This window comes from Furipterus horrens, unplaced genomic scaffold (genome assembly GCF_987537825.1).
Source record: "Furipterus horrens unplaced genomic scaffold, mFurHor1.1.pri manual_scaffold_12, whole genome shotgun sequence".
Taxonomy (NCBI): Eukaryota; Metazoa; Chordata; class Mammalia; order Chiroptera; family Furipteridae; genus Furipterus; species Furipterus horrens.
The window spans coordinates 21,593,633-21,612,858 of NW_028327182.1; the positions used below are offsets into that span (position 1 = coordinate 21,593,633).

The window sequence follows — 19,226 nt, forward strand, 5'->3', positions numbered from 1 at the left end:
ATAGAGCAAGCTGCCTGCCTTTGAGATTAAGAAATGAAAGGTGTCTGGAAAATGTGGACACAGGGCCTTGCGTCTGTATGAAGCTACAGACTATGAAACTAAGGTCTCATCCCACTAGAACCTAAACAGAGTGCTGTGTTTCTCACTGTTTAACTCCACTTCTTTTTTTCCAGTTCAATTTCACCATTTAGTATTGAGAGCACAAGACGCCAGAGACGATCTGAATCCCCAGACTCCAGAAAACGGCGTATTCACAGATGTGATTTTGAGGGATGCAACAAAGTGTACACAAAAAGTTCTCACCTGAAGGCTCATCGAAGGACACATACAGGTACAGCTCCACAGGGCTTCTCACCTGAGGGTCACTGAGAGTCCAAAAGGGCCAGCTGCTCAACTCCAGAGCCATGCTGGTGTCGTCGTAGGTACATCTTCAGTTTAGTTTCTTTCTGAGCAGAATGCCTTCTCTTTCTATTGAAAAAGGCTTAAGTCTTAGTGAACTTTAGCAGCTAATGAAATAAATCCTTCCATGTCTTAAAGAGTTTTATAACGGTATGAACACAGTGATCTTGTCATTTTTCATAATCAGGATTGCCACTTAATCACTGTCTAGTTTATCAGATTTTAACACATCTCTGTAGCACATCAAACAACAAGCTGGTCAAAAATTTTCTCTTCTTTTAAGATTAGCATTGTAACCACCACTTAGGTCATGCATTTCTCCCCTTGATCTCATCCCCTAAGTAACCAAAGAAAGAAACCAAAAAAAAAAAAAAAAAAAATGATAATGTAATTGACATATACATATCTCTGTGGGGAGTTTAAAAATATTTCCACATGCTGCCATTTGATTCTCACTGTTATTTTTTTTAATATGGAGAGAATTTTTAGTATTCATAGGGTTAGGGTTAATTGAGACTACAGGTGATTCACCGACTTTGTCATTATCCATCCATCCACCCACCCATTCATCTACCCATCCATCCATTCATCTGCCCACCCACCCATTCATCTACCCATCCATCCATTCATCTACCCATCCATCCATTCATCTTCCCATCCATCCACCTATCAACCCATCCATCCACTTATCCATCCATTCATTCACCCATTCACCTATGAAATAAACTAATGACTCTTCACTGAGCCCCTTACCACCACCACCCCTTTCATCCTTTGCCTCGTGCGTCCCTCAGCCAACATCTCCTGGCTTCCTTGGCTTCTGGATACTGTTTGGTGCTGCCAGTGGGATGCTCTGGGAAGAGACAGAAGGTGGGAGGAGGACACCACAATTCTACTACCTTGTCTAGGAAAGTGACTGGTGACTAAGACATGTGAAGCTCAAAAAACCAGATATAATAGAGAAATTTATTCATACACATTCCTGAGAGCAAGGTGCCACAGGTCCTCAACAGAAATCAGATTCCAGCACTTGCATCTAACTGAGAACTTCAAGTATAACAGATTTCCATAGGGCTCTGTAAATAGTACTTCCATCTCCAGTGTATTAAAAATAACTACATTATATTGACCGTTTCCCAGCTGAGGTAGCAAAATCATTTAAATTGAAACTCTTTCCCAATATTTAATCATGTTTGTCTATCAGACTCTTTCCAAAGCTACTCTGCAGACTGTGTCATGACTTCACACATTAAGGCAGGACATCGTTTTGTGTGTGTGTGATGTAGTTATGATATAGGGGGACACTTGCCTAAGTCAGAGAAGTGTTACAGAATCTGGAGTTGAATTTTTGCTTATGTAATGCGTTATAATTTTAATACTTCTAAGATAATCAACACATTTTGCAAACTGCCTCTTCCGTCTTTCTTCCCTGCCCCCAGGCCGTTCCCTTTTTCCACTTAATTTCAGTTTCCTCCCTCTCCATTGATTCTGAACTTTCCCAGGAAAAGTTTTCTTCTGTTTCTTAGGCACGATGTTTGAATAAATTTCTTCATCACTGAGGCAAACAATGAGTATAGACATGTGTAGACGTGAAAGTTGGATAAGCATTTTTCATTCTATCACTAGATAGTGAACACAAATCATAGTAGCAAGTATGATAGTCATATTACTTTTATGTGATTGTTTCTGTTTAAAAAATAAAAGAATGACCTTTCTTCAGTGAATCATCACAATATTCACTATATTCCTGGAACTTTCTAAAAATACATAATAGCCTCATTTTCACACAGACACCTCTATTCCATTTATTCAAGTGATGAACAGTGACAGAGAGGAAAAAGGTTTAATCTGGTACTATTGAGAGATTGAACTCCATGGCATCAGAGGATTGCATCTTCCAGATTTTACTGTATACTATGGAAGTAGGGCAGACATGGTACACGCATTATAATGCAAAGCAATATAAGCCTTGAATGCTGAAAGTGGAGTTAATTACCTTGGCATATTGATAAGGTGAAATCATAGACTCCTACCTAGGGTCCACATGGTCCAAAATCTAGTTTCTTTCCTAACTAGACGAACCCCTTTGGTGTCATCTCTCATAGAGATCAAGTCAGTACTGTGCCATTTTCTGCACAGTTACACATCTTTTAGTTGATCTTCACAGCTGGTGGTGGCGGCTGCCATTACCTCCTCTGTGTACGAGTGTGGTTCCTGGTGGAGGAATGTCTGCACAGCAGTAATTTTCCCACCTCTCCCTCAACACCTTGAGTGTCAGAGAGCTGATTTTTCTGCAGAACAAGTCCAGGGAAATTTTTGAGGACTGAGTCTTCGTATAGTAGATAATTAGATACTCAGGTTTAAAAATCAGTGAAGAGATAATAGCTAGACTGATAACTTATGGTTTTTAATTGAGATATAATTGACATATAACATTGTATAAGTTTAAGATGTCCAGTGTATTGATTTGATACATTTACGTATTAAGATATGATTACTACCATAGCTGAGCTAACACCTCTATCAGTCACATAATGATCATTTCTTTCTTGTAGTGAGAACAATGAAGATGTAGTCTCTTAGCGACTTTGAAGTTTATAATGCCTTTTGTTGATTGTAATCACCATGCTGTGTGTGAGGTTTCCAGAACTAATCTACTAGTTGCAAATTTGTACCCTTAACATCTCCCCTCTTGCCATGTTGCGTTGTTTCTTGCAGGGGTGTTTGGCTCTCAGGCCCTTGTGGTTGGCTGGGTTCACTCATCACACTGTAATTTCCTGTTCCTGGCCCCGGCGCTCCCCCTAACACCACCGTGAACCACTAGCACCTTCAATTCTCCAGACACCCTCAGTTCTCAGCCACATTATTCTAGATATACTCCATGTTATCACTTGTCATGTTAGGTTTTCCACACCACAGATTGAGGTAACAGGTCTTATTAATGGACATTTCTCAACAGAGGAAAAGATCATGTGAAGTTTTTTTTAAAGATGACTCACTCTGTCAGGTCATTTAAGGGGGAAAAAAAGCTGCTGAAAACCAGGGCTAGTCCATCCCTTGTAGCTCTAACTGATTTCTTTTAAACCTAGACATACAATGTTGTATTTTCAGTTGGACCTGTCCCTCAAATGATGGCCCCTTCGGGGGTACAGTCATACCTTGGAGATATTGCAGGTTTGGTTCCAGACCACCCCAGTAAAGCGAGTCATAATCTTTTCGCTGATCGAGAGTCTTGCCTTCATTTTGTAAAAAAAAAAAAAAAAAAAAATGCAATGTCTGAAGTGCAATAAAGTGAAGCACAATAAAACAAGGCGTGCCCGTAGCGAGTTTGCTTGCCATGGGAGTGTTTAGCCACAGGCTAGATGATCTCTTGTGGGAGACACGAGACAGAATCATTCTTATGAAGGCTGCACATACCCTTTTGAGTCTGGAGAATGAGTATTCTGTATCCATTTTATTGATTTGGGTCCATTATTCTATTAAACTGAAATCACTTGGAACCTTCTCCCCATCTACCTTGTATCTCTCTCTCCTTCAGCTTCTCTGTTTTCGTCAGATGGGCAGATTCAAGGAAAAAGCCCTGAGAGGTTCTTAGAGCCTTCCATCCAAGGGGGCCTTCATTCATTAACCAGTAATTAAAAATCCACCTGATTATCCTACATCTAGTCCATGTTTCTCCGTCTCGCAGCTACATCAAAAAGTCTGCATGAGATTTCTGCTCCAAACCATATGCCAGATCCCTGGATCCACTTAGCAGACAGATACTCTGTGGGAGGCACCATTTTCTAAGAAGGAATATTTATTTGCTGCCATTGGTTCAAAGTGAGCCCATACTGATTCCTCACTTATAATTATTTCCAAGATTTCATAACTATGTGTTCAAAATGAAATCAACGCTAGTTCTGTTGGGATTCAGGTTGGCTTGCTTCGCTCTTAATAAATATCTTCTTAGCCTTACCTTTGCTTCAGGAATATTGAGCAAGTTATTTGTGTGTGACCAGTAATAAGTAATGTGAAGTTTGGGATTATAACAGATGACTTATGAGAAATACACACGCTATGGGCGATAAGCAAGTAGCATTGAGAAACTTTCTTTGAGAAAGTCGAATTAATATTATCTTGAACACTTGATCTTTTTTGCTTTATTAGTGCATGATCAAGTCCTCGATTTAGGACTTATACAGTAAGTTTTTTATAGGAGTATGAAAGAGGAACATTTTCCAGATATTAGCAAGGAATTTAGAGTAAAAAAAGAAAAGAAAAATGCTGAAAAATGCCTTTTTTTAAGGAATTTTACAAAACATATCATTTAATCTATGGTTGATAGATGTATGTGGCCTAATAAAATAGCAGAAGAGACATCTTAACATCTGAATTGAAGAAAGTATACACAAAGAGCGCTGGCTGGTGCAGCTCAGTGGATTGAGTGATGGCCTGCGAACCAAAGGGTTGCCGGTTTGATTCCCAGTCAGGGCACATGCCTGGGTTGCTGACCAGGTCCCCAGTTCGGGGTACACGAGAGGCAACCACACACTGATGTTCCTCTCTCTGTAAAAATAAAGAAAGAAAATCTTTCAAAAAGAAAAAGGTATACACAAAGAAAGTATACATTAATCATCAGAATTCTCCCTTTCCACAGGGTGTACGCTGGTAAGACTGCATACATATTTCTTGTTGCTCAGAAGCAACTCATTGTCCTGGGCCTGTTAAAATCTGTTTTATGAGAGCTGCCAAGCTTGTGTCATTGGTTAAATCTCACAGATTACTCATCAGAATAAGAGTCACAACCCTTTCTCTCAGGGAAACAGAGCTGACAATAGGCTCTCTTAGCCTATTTATTTCGACAATAGTTTACAGATTTGTAACTGTTTTCTACCTTTACTCCCTTATAATGTGATTGAATTGCAAAATGTTGGAATATACATGGATGTCCACTCATAAAGAAAAATAATGAAGCATACATTCAGGAATGTGCAATTTAGATAATAACATAAAGATTTGACCAAATATTTTTAAATTCCTTTACTAACAGCCACCAGTGGTAAAGCGTTTAAGGCATGTTAAAAGGAGGAAGAACATATCAGCAATCACGTACACATGATTATCAACATGTGCATTGTTTCTATTCCCTGGTCTAAATTGTGTGTGATTCATCTCCATGAAGCAGTGTACAGTGTATTTAAATGAATATGCAGAGTATGTAAATTAATGGTCATTTAAATTTGGGCTATACACAACTGCTATGTATTGTGAATTTTGCTCCTTTCATTTTAATTTCATTATTAAATTATTTAAATATGAACTTTAGAAGAAAATACTTTTATGAGTTTGGCATTGCTGTTTAGAATTCTCATTAATGCAGTGTAGCATGCAGGTAGCATTCAGGCATCAGTGATTCCATAGCCACTAGATGGCGCACTACAACCAGATGTTGGGTGGGTTTGGTCTAAGAGGGTCTGGAAGAGTCTACTAGAACCCTCTAGTGGTATGTATGACATGAGGTGATTATCAGTGCTGTGCAGAATTTTACTGCTTAATAATGAACAAGGAAAAAGGCAAGATAAAGATAAACTTAAAACCAGAATTTTAATAATTTCAACATATTAAACTATTGAGTTTCAAATGAATCTGGAAATATTTTATGTCCCAGCTTGATAGCTTGTTCTCTAATAAATCTATGAGGCTCACTTAACCAATTTTACCTAATATTCCTTTTAATTCATATAAAAACTACATACTTAAATTTTTTAAATTAGTAAGCATAAGGAAGCCACATTTCTTATCTATTTGACTTTCTCGGGTTTCTTTTTTTTCATATATGAATTTTACATGTCAAGGAGTTTAACTCATATAGATGCTTTTAAAATATGAACCAATTTTGATTTAAAGTCTCTAAGGTAGGTCCTTTCCTGTTTTTACAAATGAAGGAAATGATGCATTATTTCATTCTTCCCTTGAGGAATGAAGCCTTTGCAATTAATATCAAAGCTGTAACTAATATCTGATCATGATTATGCATTTGGAGGGCACACATGCATGCACATGCACCAATCCTGAATGCTTACGGCCTTTTTCCATTTTTCACTTGTCTCATTCCTTCTCACTGCTCTTCCTTGTTATATTGCTTGCTTCTAATTCGACATCTTACTTTACTGGAGAAGATTCTGAAATGGTTTGGTGATTTTCCTACTTAGAAAAGCATGGACTTTGTGACAGCTCTGAATCTTGGTGGTTTTTGGTTCACAAATCTTGCAGTGACTAAGTCTTACCTGTGGTAGTAGGGTGCTGCCTATACTTCCACGTCTATCTTCATTAATTGGATAAGTCATTCCATGTAAAGCTCCACGTCAGACCCTCTGTCTAGTGTCATTGTTAGAGAAAGCATAGGGCTTAGTGATGCCAAGATAATTAATCACTTAAGAGCAAGCTGACGTTTTTCAGGTAAAAATCCTCTCTCCATAGGGTGTTTGTAAGTCCTGGGGACACAGCTCACACATATGAGCCATATTGGTAATTGTTGAGAAATAGAGAACTATAAAAGAAACAGCACTAAATGTGAAATGAGGAGACAGAAGTTTGAATCTGTCTTTGATCCCTAACTGGTTGATGAGCTTAGACAGGCTGTCCTGTGAATCTCAGATCTTCTGTTTGTTTTTTGTTTTGTTTTTTAACTTTGAACATAAACATAGCAAGTTGTTGCATAATTACCACAGGAGACATTATTTTTATATCCCCAGTAAATATAGTGATTAACACATTGTGAGACTCAATAATTATTTGTTGACTTGAAATTGCCTATGTATGGATACTGATATAGATATATGTTATTATTGTGAGCAGTAAGTTCAAGGAAAAAAGTTTGAATAGTGTAGTATATACTTATCACAATCACCTATCTCTTTACTTCAGACTCTACTAATTTTAAAAAAGTTGGAGTAAAGCTAATCATTGTTTAATAAGCCCTTTTGTCATCACTTTGATAAAAATAATAGGGTCAATAATCTTTTAAAGAATATGCTTCAAATACTTAGTAAAATTTTCAAAAGGACCCATTCACAGATAAATCCAACAGGACAAATAGATATTGAGAACCTCCCATGTCTACGGCACTATAAATTTTCTTCTTGAAGAAGGCAGAAAGGGGCAGAGCCCCCATCTTCAGTGAACTTGTCTGTCAGTGTACTCAGTAAGACTCATCAAAATAGTCATAACACAGGCCAAATGTGCCAAACCCTCTAATAAAGGTACAAACAAAATGACAAAGGAACAACCCGGAGCTGTCTGTCTGTCATGGCCAGGGAGTTTGGGGACACCTTCCTAAGCTGGGGTGCAAGCCCTTCTCATCCTCTTTATCTGTTCAACATCATTTGCTGACCCTTCCCCTACAGCCCCTATCCCTCAGCCAGACCAATGGACAAATCTCCAGATGTGGCCAACTGGACGGGGGCACATTCTTCCCCTACCTAAAATGGCCTCTAAGTGCCCCCTTTCTTCTTTGTCTCTTTAGTTGGTAAACTCTTTTATTTTTTTGAAACTGCCTCCATGTCACGTTGTCTTAAGCTCTCAGACCACCCCCTTCCCTAGGCAGGTAGAATTCCATCCTCCGCGACCCTAAAGCACTCAGAAATTTCCCAGGTGCAGCAGTTGGGTGCTCAGAAAGAAAGGTACGTGGGAAACACTGGAGCAGGAGAAACAACGGGGCGCACCGTCAGATTGGACGCGGAGGGAGGGGAGAGGGCGACTTGGAAGCCGTCTGGGGCGCGTGGTCAGGAGTGCGGAGTGCTGTGAACAGCCACGTGCAGTGCTCAGGTCCGCTGGTGCTTCCATAGTTGAATCACATCTGTACATCCCTCGAAAGCTTAGAGCCCTTGCCCACCGCCACGTAGTAGACAAGCAGCGGAGCTGAGATTCAAATTGCATGCAGCTTCTCTAGTGCGTACTGTTGGCGTTACACCTGCTCTCAGACAAGTCTGCTATGGCTGCCGGTCTCCTCCCCACTCCCCACTGGGGCCACGCTCCCCTGTGTGTCTAGCCAGCAGTACATACCTATTTAGAGTTGGTCGTTAAAATCCTTTGATGTAATACAACAGTAAGCGACTTTAAATAGTCTATTTTTAAGGCTTCCCATTAATTTGAACTGGTCTTTCTTCCCAGTCTACTACAATTTTACTTTGTGAGAAAACCAGTGAGAAGACAAGGACCAGAAGCATTAATGATTCAATCAAACGGCAGCTCTGGGGTGCTTGTGTGACATACAGCTCTGTGAATAGTAATGGTTATGATGTAAAGAGAAAGGCAGCCAGGACTTCTAAATCTGGTCAGGGAGACAACCACATTCTCAAATACCCACCACATGCAGCGTGATAGGAAAGCCCTGACATATACATCGCTACAGCAGCACTGATGGGGTCATTGGTCCTGACTACCCGGGTCTGGTGAACATCACCTGCCCATGGGCACAAGCACTAAAGTGCCATCTCTAAAAAGGAAACCAAAAACTGGATAGGTAACAAAATGCTGTGAAAATATTGCATTGGTTTTTGTTTATGGAAAAGGAGTTATTTTAACCTGTCATAGAGAGTTACTATTTAGAAACACACTGAACCTAAAATGTACAATCATGTGGATGTAGGTACCAGTGCTGTAGGTACTCTTTATTTAAAAAAAAAAAAAAAAGTTTACCTTTTTTATGCATTTAGAAGTGAAGGCTTCTAAAACAGCCTACCAGTCCTTAAATCTGTTTGTCATTAGCACATAAATCATCAGTGACAGTGGAAAGTTCAAGTTATGACCATGCTCCCCGTTCTTCTTCCTTTGCTTTTGGTTTTATTTTATCCATACAGCCATCACAGCTGTGTTGTAAGGAGGAGTGGGGTAATAATATCCCCAGCTCTTGTTTTCTGATGCTCTGCCGAAGAGTAACTAGATTATGATTGTTGTTCATCTTCTTCTGAATGGCAAAATTAACTTATTTACATAAAATTTGGGGGCCTCAATGGAATTATTAACAATGATGAGGAACTTTGTGTAGAAAATATATTCTCCACTAAAGAATATATAAAAATAATATTTACTTATAATGCTTAAGGTAATTTCACTAAAAATCTTGATAACTAAGAATAAGAATAATTGCAAAGTAAATATACCAATCACATATTGTGTTACTAATTTCAAAGGTTTCAAAAGAGATATTTGTTTGCAGAGTAGACCTTTAAATGGCTCTAGTTTTAAATAAAAACTTTCCAAATTTATTTTCCTTTTCAAATGCATATATATATTTGAAGGAAAACAAATAATACGTGTAATTTAAAATGAGTAGACTTTATTTTTTTAATAACTTTTGGTTTACAGAAAAGTGAACAGTGAGGTTAGAGAGTTTCCACATACTCTCTCCTCCCCCACTCCCTGGTGTTCGTTATTATTAACATCTTGCATTAGTGTGGTGCATTTGTTACAGCTGATGAACCAGTAATGATATATTGTTATTTACTGAAGTCCACAGTTTATAGATTAGGGCTCACTCGTGGTGGTGTACATTCTATGGGTTTTGACCAGTACATAAGGACATGTATCCACCATTACTGTATGACACAGAATAGTTTTAGTGCCCTAAAAATCCTGTATGCTCTGCTTATTCATCCCTCCTTCCATCTCTCCTTTACCTCTCCACTCTCATAGTCACTGACAAACACTGGTCTTTTTACTGTCTTCATAGTTTTGTCTTTTCCAGAATGTCATCTAGTTGGAATCATAGAATATGTAAGCTTTTCAGATTGACTTCTTTCACTTAACAATATGCATTTAAGATTCTCCCATGTCTTTCCATGGCTTGAGCTCTTTTTTTTTTTTTTTTAGGTTTCAATATTCATTTTTATTTTTTCAGTTTAATTAAATTTATTAGAGCGGTATTGGTTAATAAAATTATACAGGTTTAAAGTATACAATTCTAATATTCTAATGTATAGTGCATTATGTGTTCACCGTCCAAAATCAAGTTTCCTTCCATCACCATATATTTGACCTCCTTTGCCCTTTTCTCCTTCCTTCACCCCCTTCAAAAATAATATTCTAATTCACTAGAATAGGATAAAATTGTAGAATGGATAGAATGTAAGCGATACTCTTTTTGTTTCACAAAATATATTATTCTTATGTTGTCTTTTCTATATTATACTTTAAAAAAAATAAATATTTTAATTAAATGAGTTTTATTCATTTAATCAATAAGCCTTTCTTAGCACAGAGTAGTATGGTAGGTCCTGAGCAATCAACAAAGCTCAAAGCCGACCTCAGTACCATGCTGCTGATGGGAAAACCTCCAATGCCAGTGGGTCTAATGACAGTTTTAACACAGATGTGCCAGGGTGCCGAAGAGTGACATGGTCTGACTACCTTTCAGGAAGTTGTCCTTCCAATACAGTGCAGATAATAAATTGGAGATGGTAGGAAACAGAACCATTAGGAGTCGGTATTGGTGAAAGATGGTGAGAACCTAAATGAAGGCTGGCCACCACCGTGGAGGTAAACTGGAGAAGAGAGCTAGACAGATATTTGGAAGGCAGAATGGGCAGATGTAATAGTCAGGTTGGGGCAGGTACACAATAACAGATAGGAAGGAGGCCAAGAAATCTTTCCAGGTGGAGATATTTATGACTTGATACCTCAGTAGATGGGGTTGCCTTTTTATTTCCATGTAGAAAAACAAAAGGAGGAACACATCTTGTTTAGGTGTTAGATGCTGGGTAAAGCTTTGTCATATTGAGGTTCCTTTCAGACTGTCAGTTACAAATGTATTTTACCCTCTATGGTGCTTAGGAGAGAGGCTGAGGCGGAGATACTTCAGAATCTTTCCCTTGTAAGTTGTGGTGGAAGCCATGGGAGCCAAGGAAAACATATGCAGGCCAGAAGTCAAAGTCAAAATCTTGGAAAATATTCTTGTAACAAGTAAAGGAAGAGGCCTTTGCAAAAGAAACTGAGGAAAAAGTAACCAGAAACATAGGAAAATAAATATTGTCAACACATGGAAATAAACTCAGAACAACCAAATAAAGTACTATCTTAGACCTTGAACTTTTTGCTTTGAACAAAGTATGTGTTTATTATATGATATTTTTGTTTATTTATATTTGATTTCCAGATGAGTGGTGGGCCTAAGCTTCCGTGTTAGCACGTTGTCTATCCTGTAGTTACTAATTCACATTCTCAGTCTGCTTGTCCAGTTCTGACCAGATATCCTGATTTATTAAAGCAGTGATTTCAAGTGTTGAGAGACATTATAGAGTATTGATTAAGATTCTGAATTTTGGTGTTAGCCTCCCAGGGTTCATATCTTACCTCCACCACATACTAACTTTGGGTGAAGTGGGGTTGGTTACTGCAACTACCAGGAAGTTGTCAAAGTTAAAGGAGTTCAGCTCCGGAAAGCTCTTAGAGCCAACTGTGGTGAATGGAAAGTACCATCTGCTTTAACAAATACAATATGATTTTTATCAGAGAGATCCATTATAGAATTGCATGGGGAAGGTCTTGTTTACACATAATAAGAAAGATAGTCAATTAGTTCAGTGCAGACAATTCAGTGGGGCAAAAACTGACATTGAATATTTGACTGAATTGACAAAACCAAGTGGATCAAACAAATTATAGAACAGATTGGTCTCTTTGGCCTAAAAAGTTTTATATTTAAAATGTTAAGAAAATCAAAATTACCTTAGGCATCTAATTACCTGAAAACCTTAATTCATTTCCTTAAAAATAGCAAAAAGGATCTATTTTTAACTTTTTTGAATTTAATATTTCTTAACAAAAACAAAAGTTTTGAATGCCGTAACTTTAAAATTGAATATCCTTTATTGAGCAGCTATCATGTGCCAGGCGCTTCGCCCACATATTTCCAAGTTTCACCACAGTGCTGTAAGAAGAGTTGGGGGCCCGGGTTTCCGAAAGCTTAACTCCCTAGCCTGAGATCAAATTGTCAATCAATACTGAGCCTACATTGGGCCATGCCCTCTTCAAAGCCTGTGCTCCTTCATGTCACCTTAACCCCACCAAGAAGGGGTCTTGTCCTCAGCTCTAGCTTTCTGTTTTCTCATTTAAAAGTACCTAATGTTTTTTTTTATTTATTTTTTTCCGGATCTAAAATTCTTTGAACTTTAATGAACTAATGTAACAGAAACCAGAAGACAAGATAGGAATCTTGATTCTGGTTTTTTCTCCCTCATATGCAAATACCATTCCTCAAGTGGAACAGATTGTCATTGCAAATATGTTGAGCCTTGAGTGTAATGAAGCTCATTTGTCAGTGTCTGGGGCCCCTTTTTATGAAAGTTAAACAGGGAATCATTTCAGAAATGTACTTCTGAACCAAAGAAAATGCCTGTTTCCTGTTGCCAAAGGTGTTCCTTTTCAGTTGCTTGAGAAAATAATAGAGAAGCTGATGTGAGAACATGGGTGTTTTGTTTGACCCAAGCTTTTTCAAACTGGCACATTCCTCTTCTGTGTATTGCTCACACGTCATTTTAATATGAAAGGGCACCTGTCTCTTGTCTCAGTACAAATTTACCTTTCAGCATTTTAGATGGTGAAAGGGAGGTACCTGAAGAAGTTATTTTTGTTTTGTGGGTTTTGGGAATCTATTCAATACCTGGTGTTTTCTTTAGACTTTATTATGCCTTCGGCTGGGTAAATGTCATGGAAATGCGTTTAGTGACTCTTAATCCTTTTCTCTAACTAAAATTGAAAGAGACAGCAGTTCTCTTAATAAATCAGTTTGTTGACTGTTTCAAGGAGAAAAAAAAAAACAAAAAACCCTGATGTGAGTTTTCATTTTCCCAGGACACTATATTAGAATTCCATTTTAATAATTCCTTTAAATGCACACACACTTACATAGGCTAATATGCATATCGAATTATATTTAATATGAACCCCAAATGTGAAGTTAAAAAAGAGTATTTTAGAACTAAAGTTAACAAACTTAGTTTAATCTTCACAGGACTATTTAACTGTAGTAAATGGAAGTTCTTACTGTTAGTTTTAGTTAACGTTTTTATTTTTCAGAGGTTTTCATAGTTTAGTCCAGGTTTTAGTTTTATAGACCTGGAGGAGGACAGACATCATGCTAAAAAATGTCAGATTCTTTTTGTTAAATACAAAAAGTGGAAATGGTTTATGGATTTGTCATGGGACATGGAGACCTTCACTTCAGAATTGAAGACCTAGAAGTTAATAACCACCACCACCCCCTCCCCCGAGGGGCGAGGGGTGGTGTTAAGCTCTTAATTCCTTAGCTCTTGTCCTTTGTTTTTTCTTCTACATTAGCAACTTAGTGTTTCAACTTAATAACCCAAAAATCTCTTACTAAAGCGTACTGGTAGAGACCTATGCTGTGCATTTTCTACATTGCATTATTGTGTAGGATTAACATAAGAAAAATCAGAGATGATCTATCTGATGGTGCAGTCAGAACTTTCAGTTATTTCAGAAAATGCAACATATATTTTCACAGATATTGCCACAAGGGATTCTAAGTGTACTTGTGGGTTAGACAAAAAGAATAAAGAAGGCGGGAAGGCTATTTTCATTTTTAAAGATTTTATTTATTTATTTGTTTATTTATTTATTTTTAGAGAGAGGAGAAGGGAGGGAGAAAGAGATGGAGGAAAACATCACTGTGTGGTTGCCTCTTACATGCCCCCAACTGGGGACCTGGCCACAACCCAGGCCTGTGCCCTGACTGGGAGTTGAACCAGCAACCCTTTGGTTTGCAGGCCAGCGCTCAATTCCCTGAGCCACACCAGCCAGTGCTCATTTTTAGCTTATTTTTAGGGAAAACAGTTTTAAGTAATACATCTGGATTCTAGTTCAAATGAGTTTTAGGACAATTCACTATTCTTAAAGAAATTACTAGAAAGCACATTTACTATCACTATCATTCAGCCAGACACAGAGCAGCCATGGCAGTAAAATCATGATTCCCTGGGAGATGCCTACCTCCTTTTATCATCCAAGCCAATTCTTCCCACAGGAAAATTTTCATGGGAAACTTACCTGCCATTCTGTCTTTTCCATTGACTTTTTAACATTAAATTTAGCTTTCTATTTTCTAGCAAGAGTTTAAAGGAAAGAAGATAGAATTCTGTCTCCAGGATTTACTTCAGGGATCATTTATGCACACTACAATATATCTTACAAAGTTATTTATTATTTAATTAGTTTTTGTTCATATCATGAAGTTAGTTTTTGTTATCTTAATTTGTTTATAAGATTATTCCCTTTAAGTTGTTTCAAAGCACAAGCATAAAACACAATATGCTGTTTAATGCAACGTAATAGCCACTGAACTTGCTCTTGTACCTATTTCTAAAACTTGATTAGTGCAAAGAGAGCATGCATTGTTTGTGTGTTTTTTATGAAATTATAGACACGGGGCAGGTATAATCAAAACCTAGGTCTCCCTTTAGCAGATACAGGAGCCAGGTCTCTCCTGCTAAGAGGAGCCTCTCCTCATCCCCCATCCCCATAGCTCAGCCTCTGACTTGAGAGAGAGATTTAAAGATCTTGTTTTCTTACCCCTCTCCCACTTTCTTTTTTTCTTTTCTTTTCTTTCTTTCCTTCCTTCCTTTTTTTTTTTTTTTTTTTTTTTGAAATATGGAGGTAGAATATCCAGTTTTATTAAGGAGGCAATAGGGACAAGGAATATTATGCATAAGATTTTTGGGATATTAAAAAGAAGGTATACATTTTTATAAGAAAAATTTCAAGGAAAACTCATTTATCACTTAGACAATTAAGTTTATTATTTTTCAATATACTTTCTCCCTCCTCCCCTTCCCAGTGGAGGTTTACATTCTTTGTTATATCCCCTCATTAATCACTTAGCCCCTAATAACTTATAAGCTTATATGTTATTTTCATTGGTTTTATCCATGAGTAGGAAAGTATATGCCTCTTGTATTTTTGAGGGTCGTTCCCTTTTCTTCTTGATATTGAGACATACCTAACATATAACATCTTAGTTTCAGGTGTGCAACGTAATGATTAGATACTTAAATATGTTACAAAAATGATCATGTTACAAAATGATCACTACAATAAGTATAGTTGACATCTATGAACATGTAGATACAAATTTTTTTTTCTTGTGATGAGAACCTTTAAGATACCTTAGCAACTTTCAAATGCTCAGTGCAGTATCATTATTAACTATAGTCAAACCATGCTGTACATTAACATCCCCATCACTTACAAGTAGAAACGTCACCCATTTTGCCACCTTTGTCTTTCATGATTGCATATTGCACTTGATTCCATTTCACAGAATACACATCCGATTTTTCACGAAGTTTCTTTAGTTCACGTTTGTGCACTGACAGAAATCACTGCCCTCACTTATTACTTTCTCTGCTCCTTCCCTTTACAACAGGAGTCCCCAGTCCCCAGCTGCAGACCCGTATAGGTCCATTCTGTGGCCTGCAGCCTGATATGAATCACAGAGAAGTAAGCCCGCCTGACCTCCACCTCCTCTCTCAGCTCCCCCCCCTACCCGGTCCAAAGCAGGAGGTGAGCTGCAGGGAGCAGGCAAAGCTCTCCTGAGCTCCGCCTCCCACCCCCACCCCTCCCCAGTGCCAAAGTGGTTAGGGATCACAGCTTTAAAATATCCATTCTAGGAACATTGCTGATCATCCAAGCTCCTACTTTCTGATTCTTCCCTCCATGTATACCCCTTCCCAGATTAAGTAGAACAGTAACCTGTCAATTGTTCACAGCGGCCATTGTAACACAATTGTACTGAAAAGTGTTGAGGAGAGGGGCACTTCGTCACTGTGTAGAATCAGTTTCCAGGTAAAGTATATAGAGACATTCCTGACCCTTCTCCTTCCTGACCCACACCCTAAGGAAGACCTTCATTTTTCAATGAGCAGAAAAGATCCTGAAAATATTTTTTAAACTCTTGATTGAATTGGGTGAGCTTCCTCAGAGAGTCACTCATTTTCTGATGCCAAGAACTCTCGTTTCAAAGTATTTGTTGTGAAATATTGTGTTTATTTCTGAGAGGACTGTTATCATTTTAACTGAGGTCTAAATTAAGAATAAGTGATTATTCTATAGCCAAAATATTCCCTCACCCACCCATCCCAAACTAATAAAGCATATCCTATACCCTAATTCACTAAGATAACAGAATCAGGAAGCCTACAAAAAGCAGATTCGCCCCACCTCCCCCCCAGCCCCCTTACATCAAGGGTCAGCAAAGTTCCTGTAAGGTATCAGATAGGAAATATGTTAGGCACTGCAGGCTGTATATTTTCTATCACAATTCTCAATTCTGCCATTACTGGAAAAGAGCCATCAACAATATGTAAATAAATGAATGTCACTGAGTTCCAATAAAAACTAATTAGTGGATGCTAAAATTTGAATTTCATGTAATTTTCATGTGTCATGAAATAGTCCTCTTTTAATTTTTTTCAGCCATCTAAAAATTTAAAAGATCATTCTTGGCTTGCATGTTGAACAAAAAAACAAGCTACGGACTGGATTTGCTCTCGGCCACATTAGATTTTCAAGTAGAAAGGACATGGATACCATTTTTAAACAGCCAAAACAAAAGGAGACTGTTATAATTTTTGAAGAAGAAATTAGAGAATACTAAGTGTCTAAATTAGGTCTACAAGGAAATCCATAGAGCACCTGAGACAATCAAGTGTCTCAGTCTGTCCGAAGTCTGTACCAGCCTCGAAGGTCCTTCTTGAGATATAACTGGAAGCTCTTGTCTCCCTCTCTCTGCCCTTACTTACCTTCCAGGCCCATCCCAGTTACGACGGAGCCTCTTCCTCTCACTTGATCTGGAATGGCCAGGTGAGGGGCCAGCAGCTTGTCTAATCCCAGTCATGCTCATGTGACCCTTCCTCACCAAACTAGACACACCTACCCTCCTGCTATACAGCTGAGAAATGCTTTTTTCCCAATTGAGAAAATCCTTTCTTCTTAGGCCTTATAGCCTCTGTGGCTTGTCCCATAGTAACAGAGAAGATAGCTAGGAGATGCCTGTTAGTGACCAAGAGTCAGCTACCTGAGCTTAGTGCCCCCAAGATGAAAACATCATTTATAAGATGAAAACATCATTTATATCATGCTCAGGTTATTAGAACCCATGTTTGTATGTAAACTTCAAAAACATAAAGGGATAACATGTAAATAAAAGTACGTCAACAGTTGCCACTGATATGCTATATAGTGGCCCCGCCCTCCCAATCTTTTTAAGTTAGGGATTTTGTTGATTTTTATATTTTTAATTCTGTTAAATTCTGGTCACTAGACATCTGTGAAAGGTTTTCTGTCTCAAATAGGACACCCAGCATGGGTCAGAAATTGAAGTTTGAGGTTAATTCATCAGTAAGCTCCCACTTGGAAGGGACCCTTTCAGCGTGGGCCACAATTAACTGCATCGGTATCTCTAGATTTAACTGGTCTGAACTATTCACTCACTTCTGAAAGGGCCATTTGCTAAAATTAGCAGTTATTTAAAAGTTAAATGAAAAATGTTGGGTCCAGTTCAGTCTAGTTTTCCCATGTAGGCGTTTCTTGTGCATCTCATTTACAGGGCTTATTAGTTTCCCGTATGAGTGTGCGCTTGTGCATGTATGCGAGTATTGCTGTTTTATTCATTCATTCAAGTACTTGCTTGGCACATATTCTAGCTTCTGAGGGTACTGAAATAGAGGAGACCTGGTCCTTGACCGCCGTGTATTCAGAAACTGGTAGAGCAGAAAGACATCTAAACAAAATCTGTATGATCTATTGTGATAGGTGATTTAATGGAAATAGGAAGTAAGTCATTTCAGAATACCTAAGAAAGTAGAACTAACTGTCTGAAGATGTGACGAAGTTTAGTTGAGGAAAGAATTACCCCTTCAACTGTTGCATAGTGAAAAGCACTAGCTTTGGAGCCAAACATATTTTTACTGGCGTTGGGCAAGTTACTGTACTACACTGAGCCTCAGTGTTCTCATCTGTAAAGTGGTATTAACAATGTTCAATTTTCAACTCTATACGTATGCATCAACAAATAGCTCTTCTTCCCTTCTCCAGCCCTTTTCACCAGATGCCATGTGTGGCCACGCAGCATGTTGTTGACTGTTGGATGGAAGGGGCAGAGTAGAGATCAGTTTTTGTGGGGTTGCATGGGGACAGGGCTCCCATGCTGAATGAGAGCCAGGAAAAAGCACACCTGGGTCAACTATTGTCCTGCTCCCCCTGGGAGCTCGTTTGGACAATGAATAGTGTATCTTTTCCCAGCAAAGCCTTTGCATATTTTACTGTCCTTACAAGTTGACTGAGGGACCTGGTCAAATTACATACTTCTTCAGACTGCTTTTTACTCCGAGTTTCTCCACTAGAACCAACTCAATGATTCCTCAGGACTCGCCCTAATTCCTAAGTCACTGAAAAAAGTATTTAAACTTTACACTATTAAGATATCTAGGATTTCTTCCCCATAGGCAGGCAAAAAGTAGATGTTTATGAATAATATGTACTTAATACCTAATTTCTGGGGAGGGTGGAATGCTTTACATTGTCATGACATTTTGTGTATATTTTCACTGACTGATAAATGGACATTGTATCCTAAAATAGCCTCAACCATCTCAGTCATGCACATTTTGGAGTATTGAAACAAAACATAATTAATTCATTTGTTTCAGACTTAGAGCCAAATTCACCTAAATAAGCTCTAATAGTTCATTTTAGTTTACTAGTGGTCATTATATCCAGTAGCCATGAGCCTATGCTTTTTGATATTTTGACTGCAGAGTAATATACCT

At 38.2% G+C, this 19,226-nt stretch overlaps 1 protein-coding gene across 3 annotated transcripts in view; it reads left to right on the top strand.

Annotated features, from left to right (window-relative positions):
• KLF12 (KLF transcription factor 12) overlaps nt 1-19,226 on the top strand; it is a 411,687-nt gene that overhangs the window by 391,166 nt on the left and 1,295 nt on the right. For all 3 annotated transcript variants that reach the window (XM_090258533.1, XM_090258532.1, XM_090258535.1), the window contains one exon: nt 174-331. In XM_090258533.1, coding sequence (XP_090114659.1) covers nt 174-331 — 158 coding nt within the window. The remainder of the gene's footprint in view (nt 1-173; nt 332-19,226) is intronic.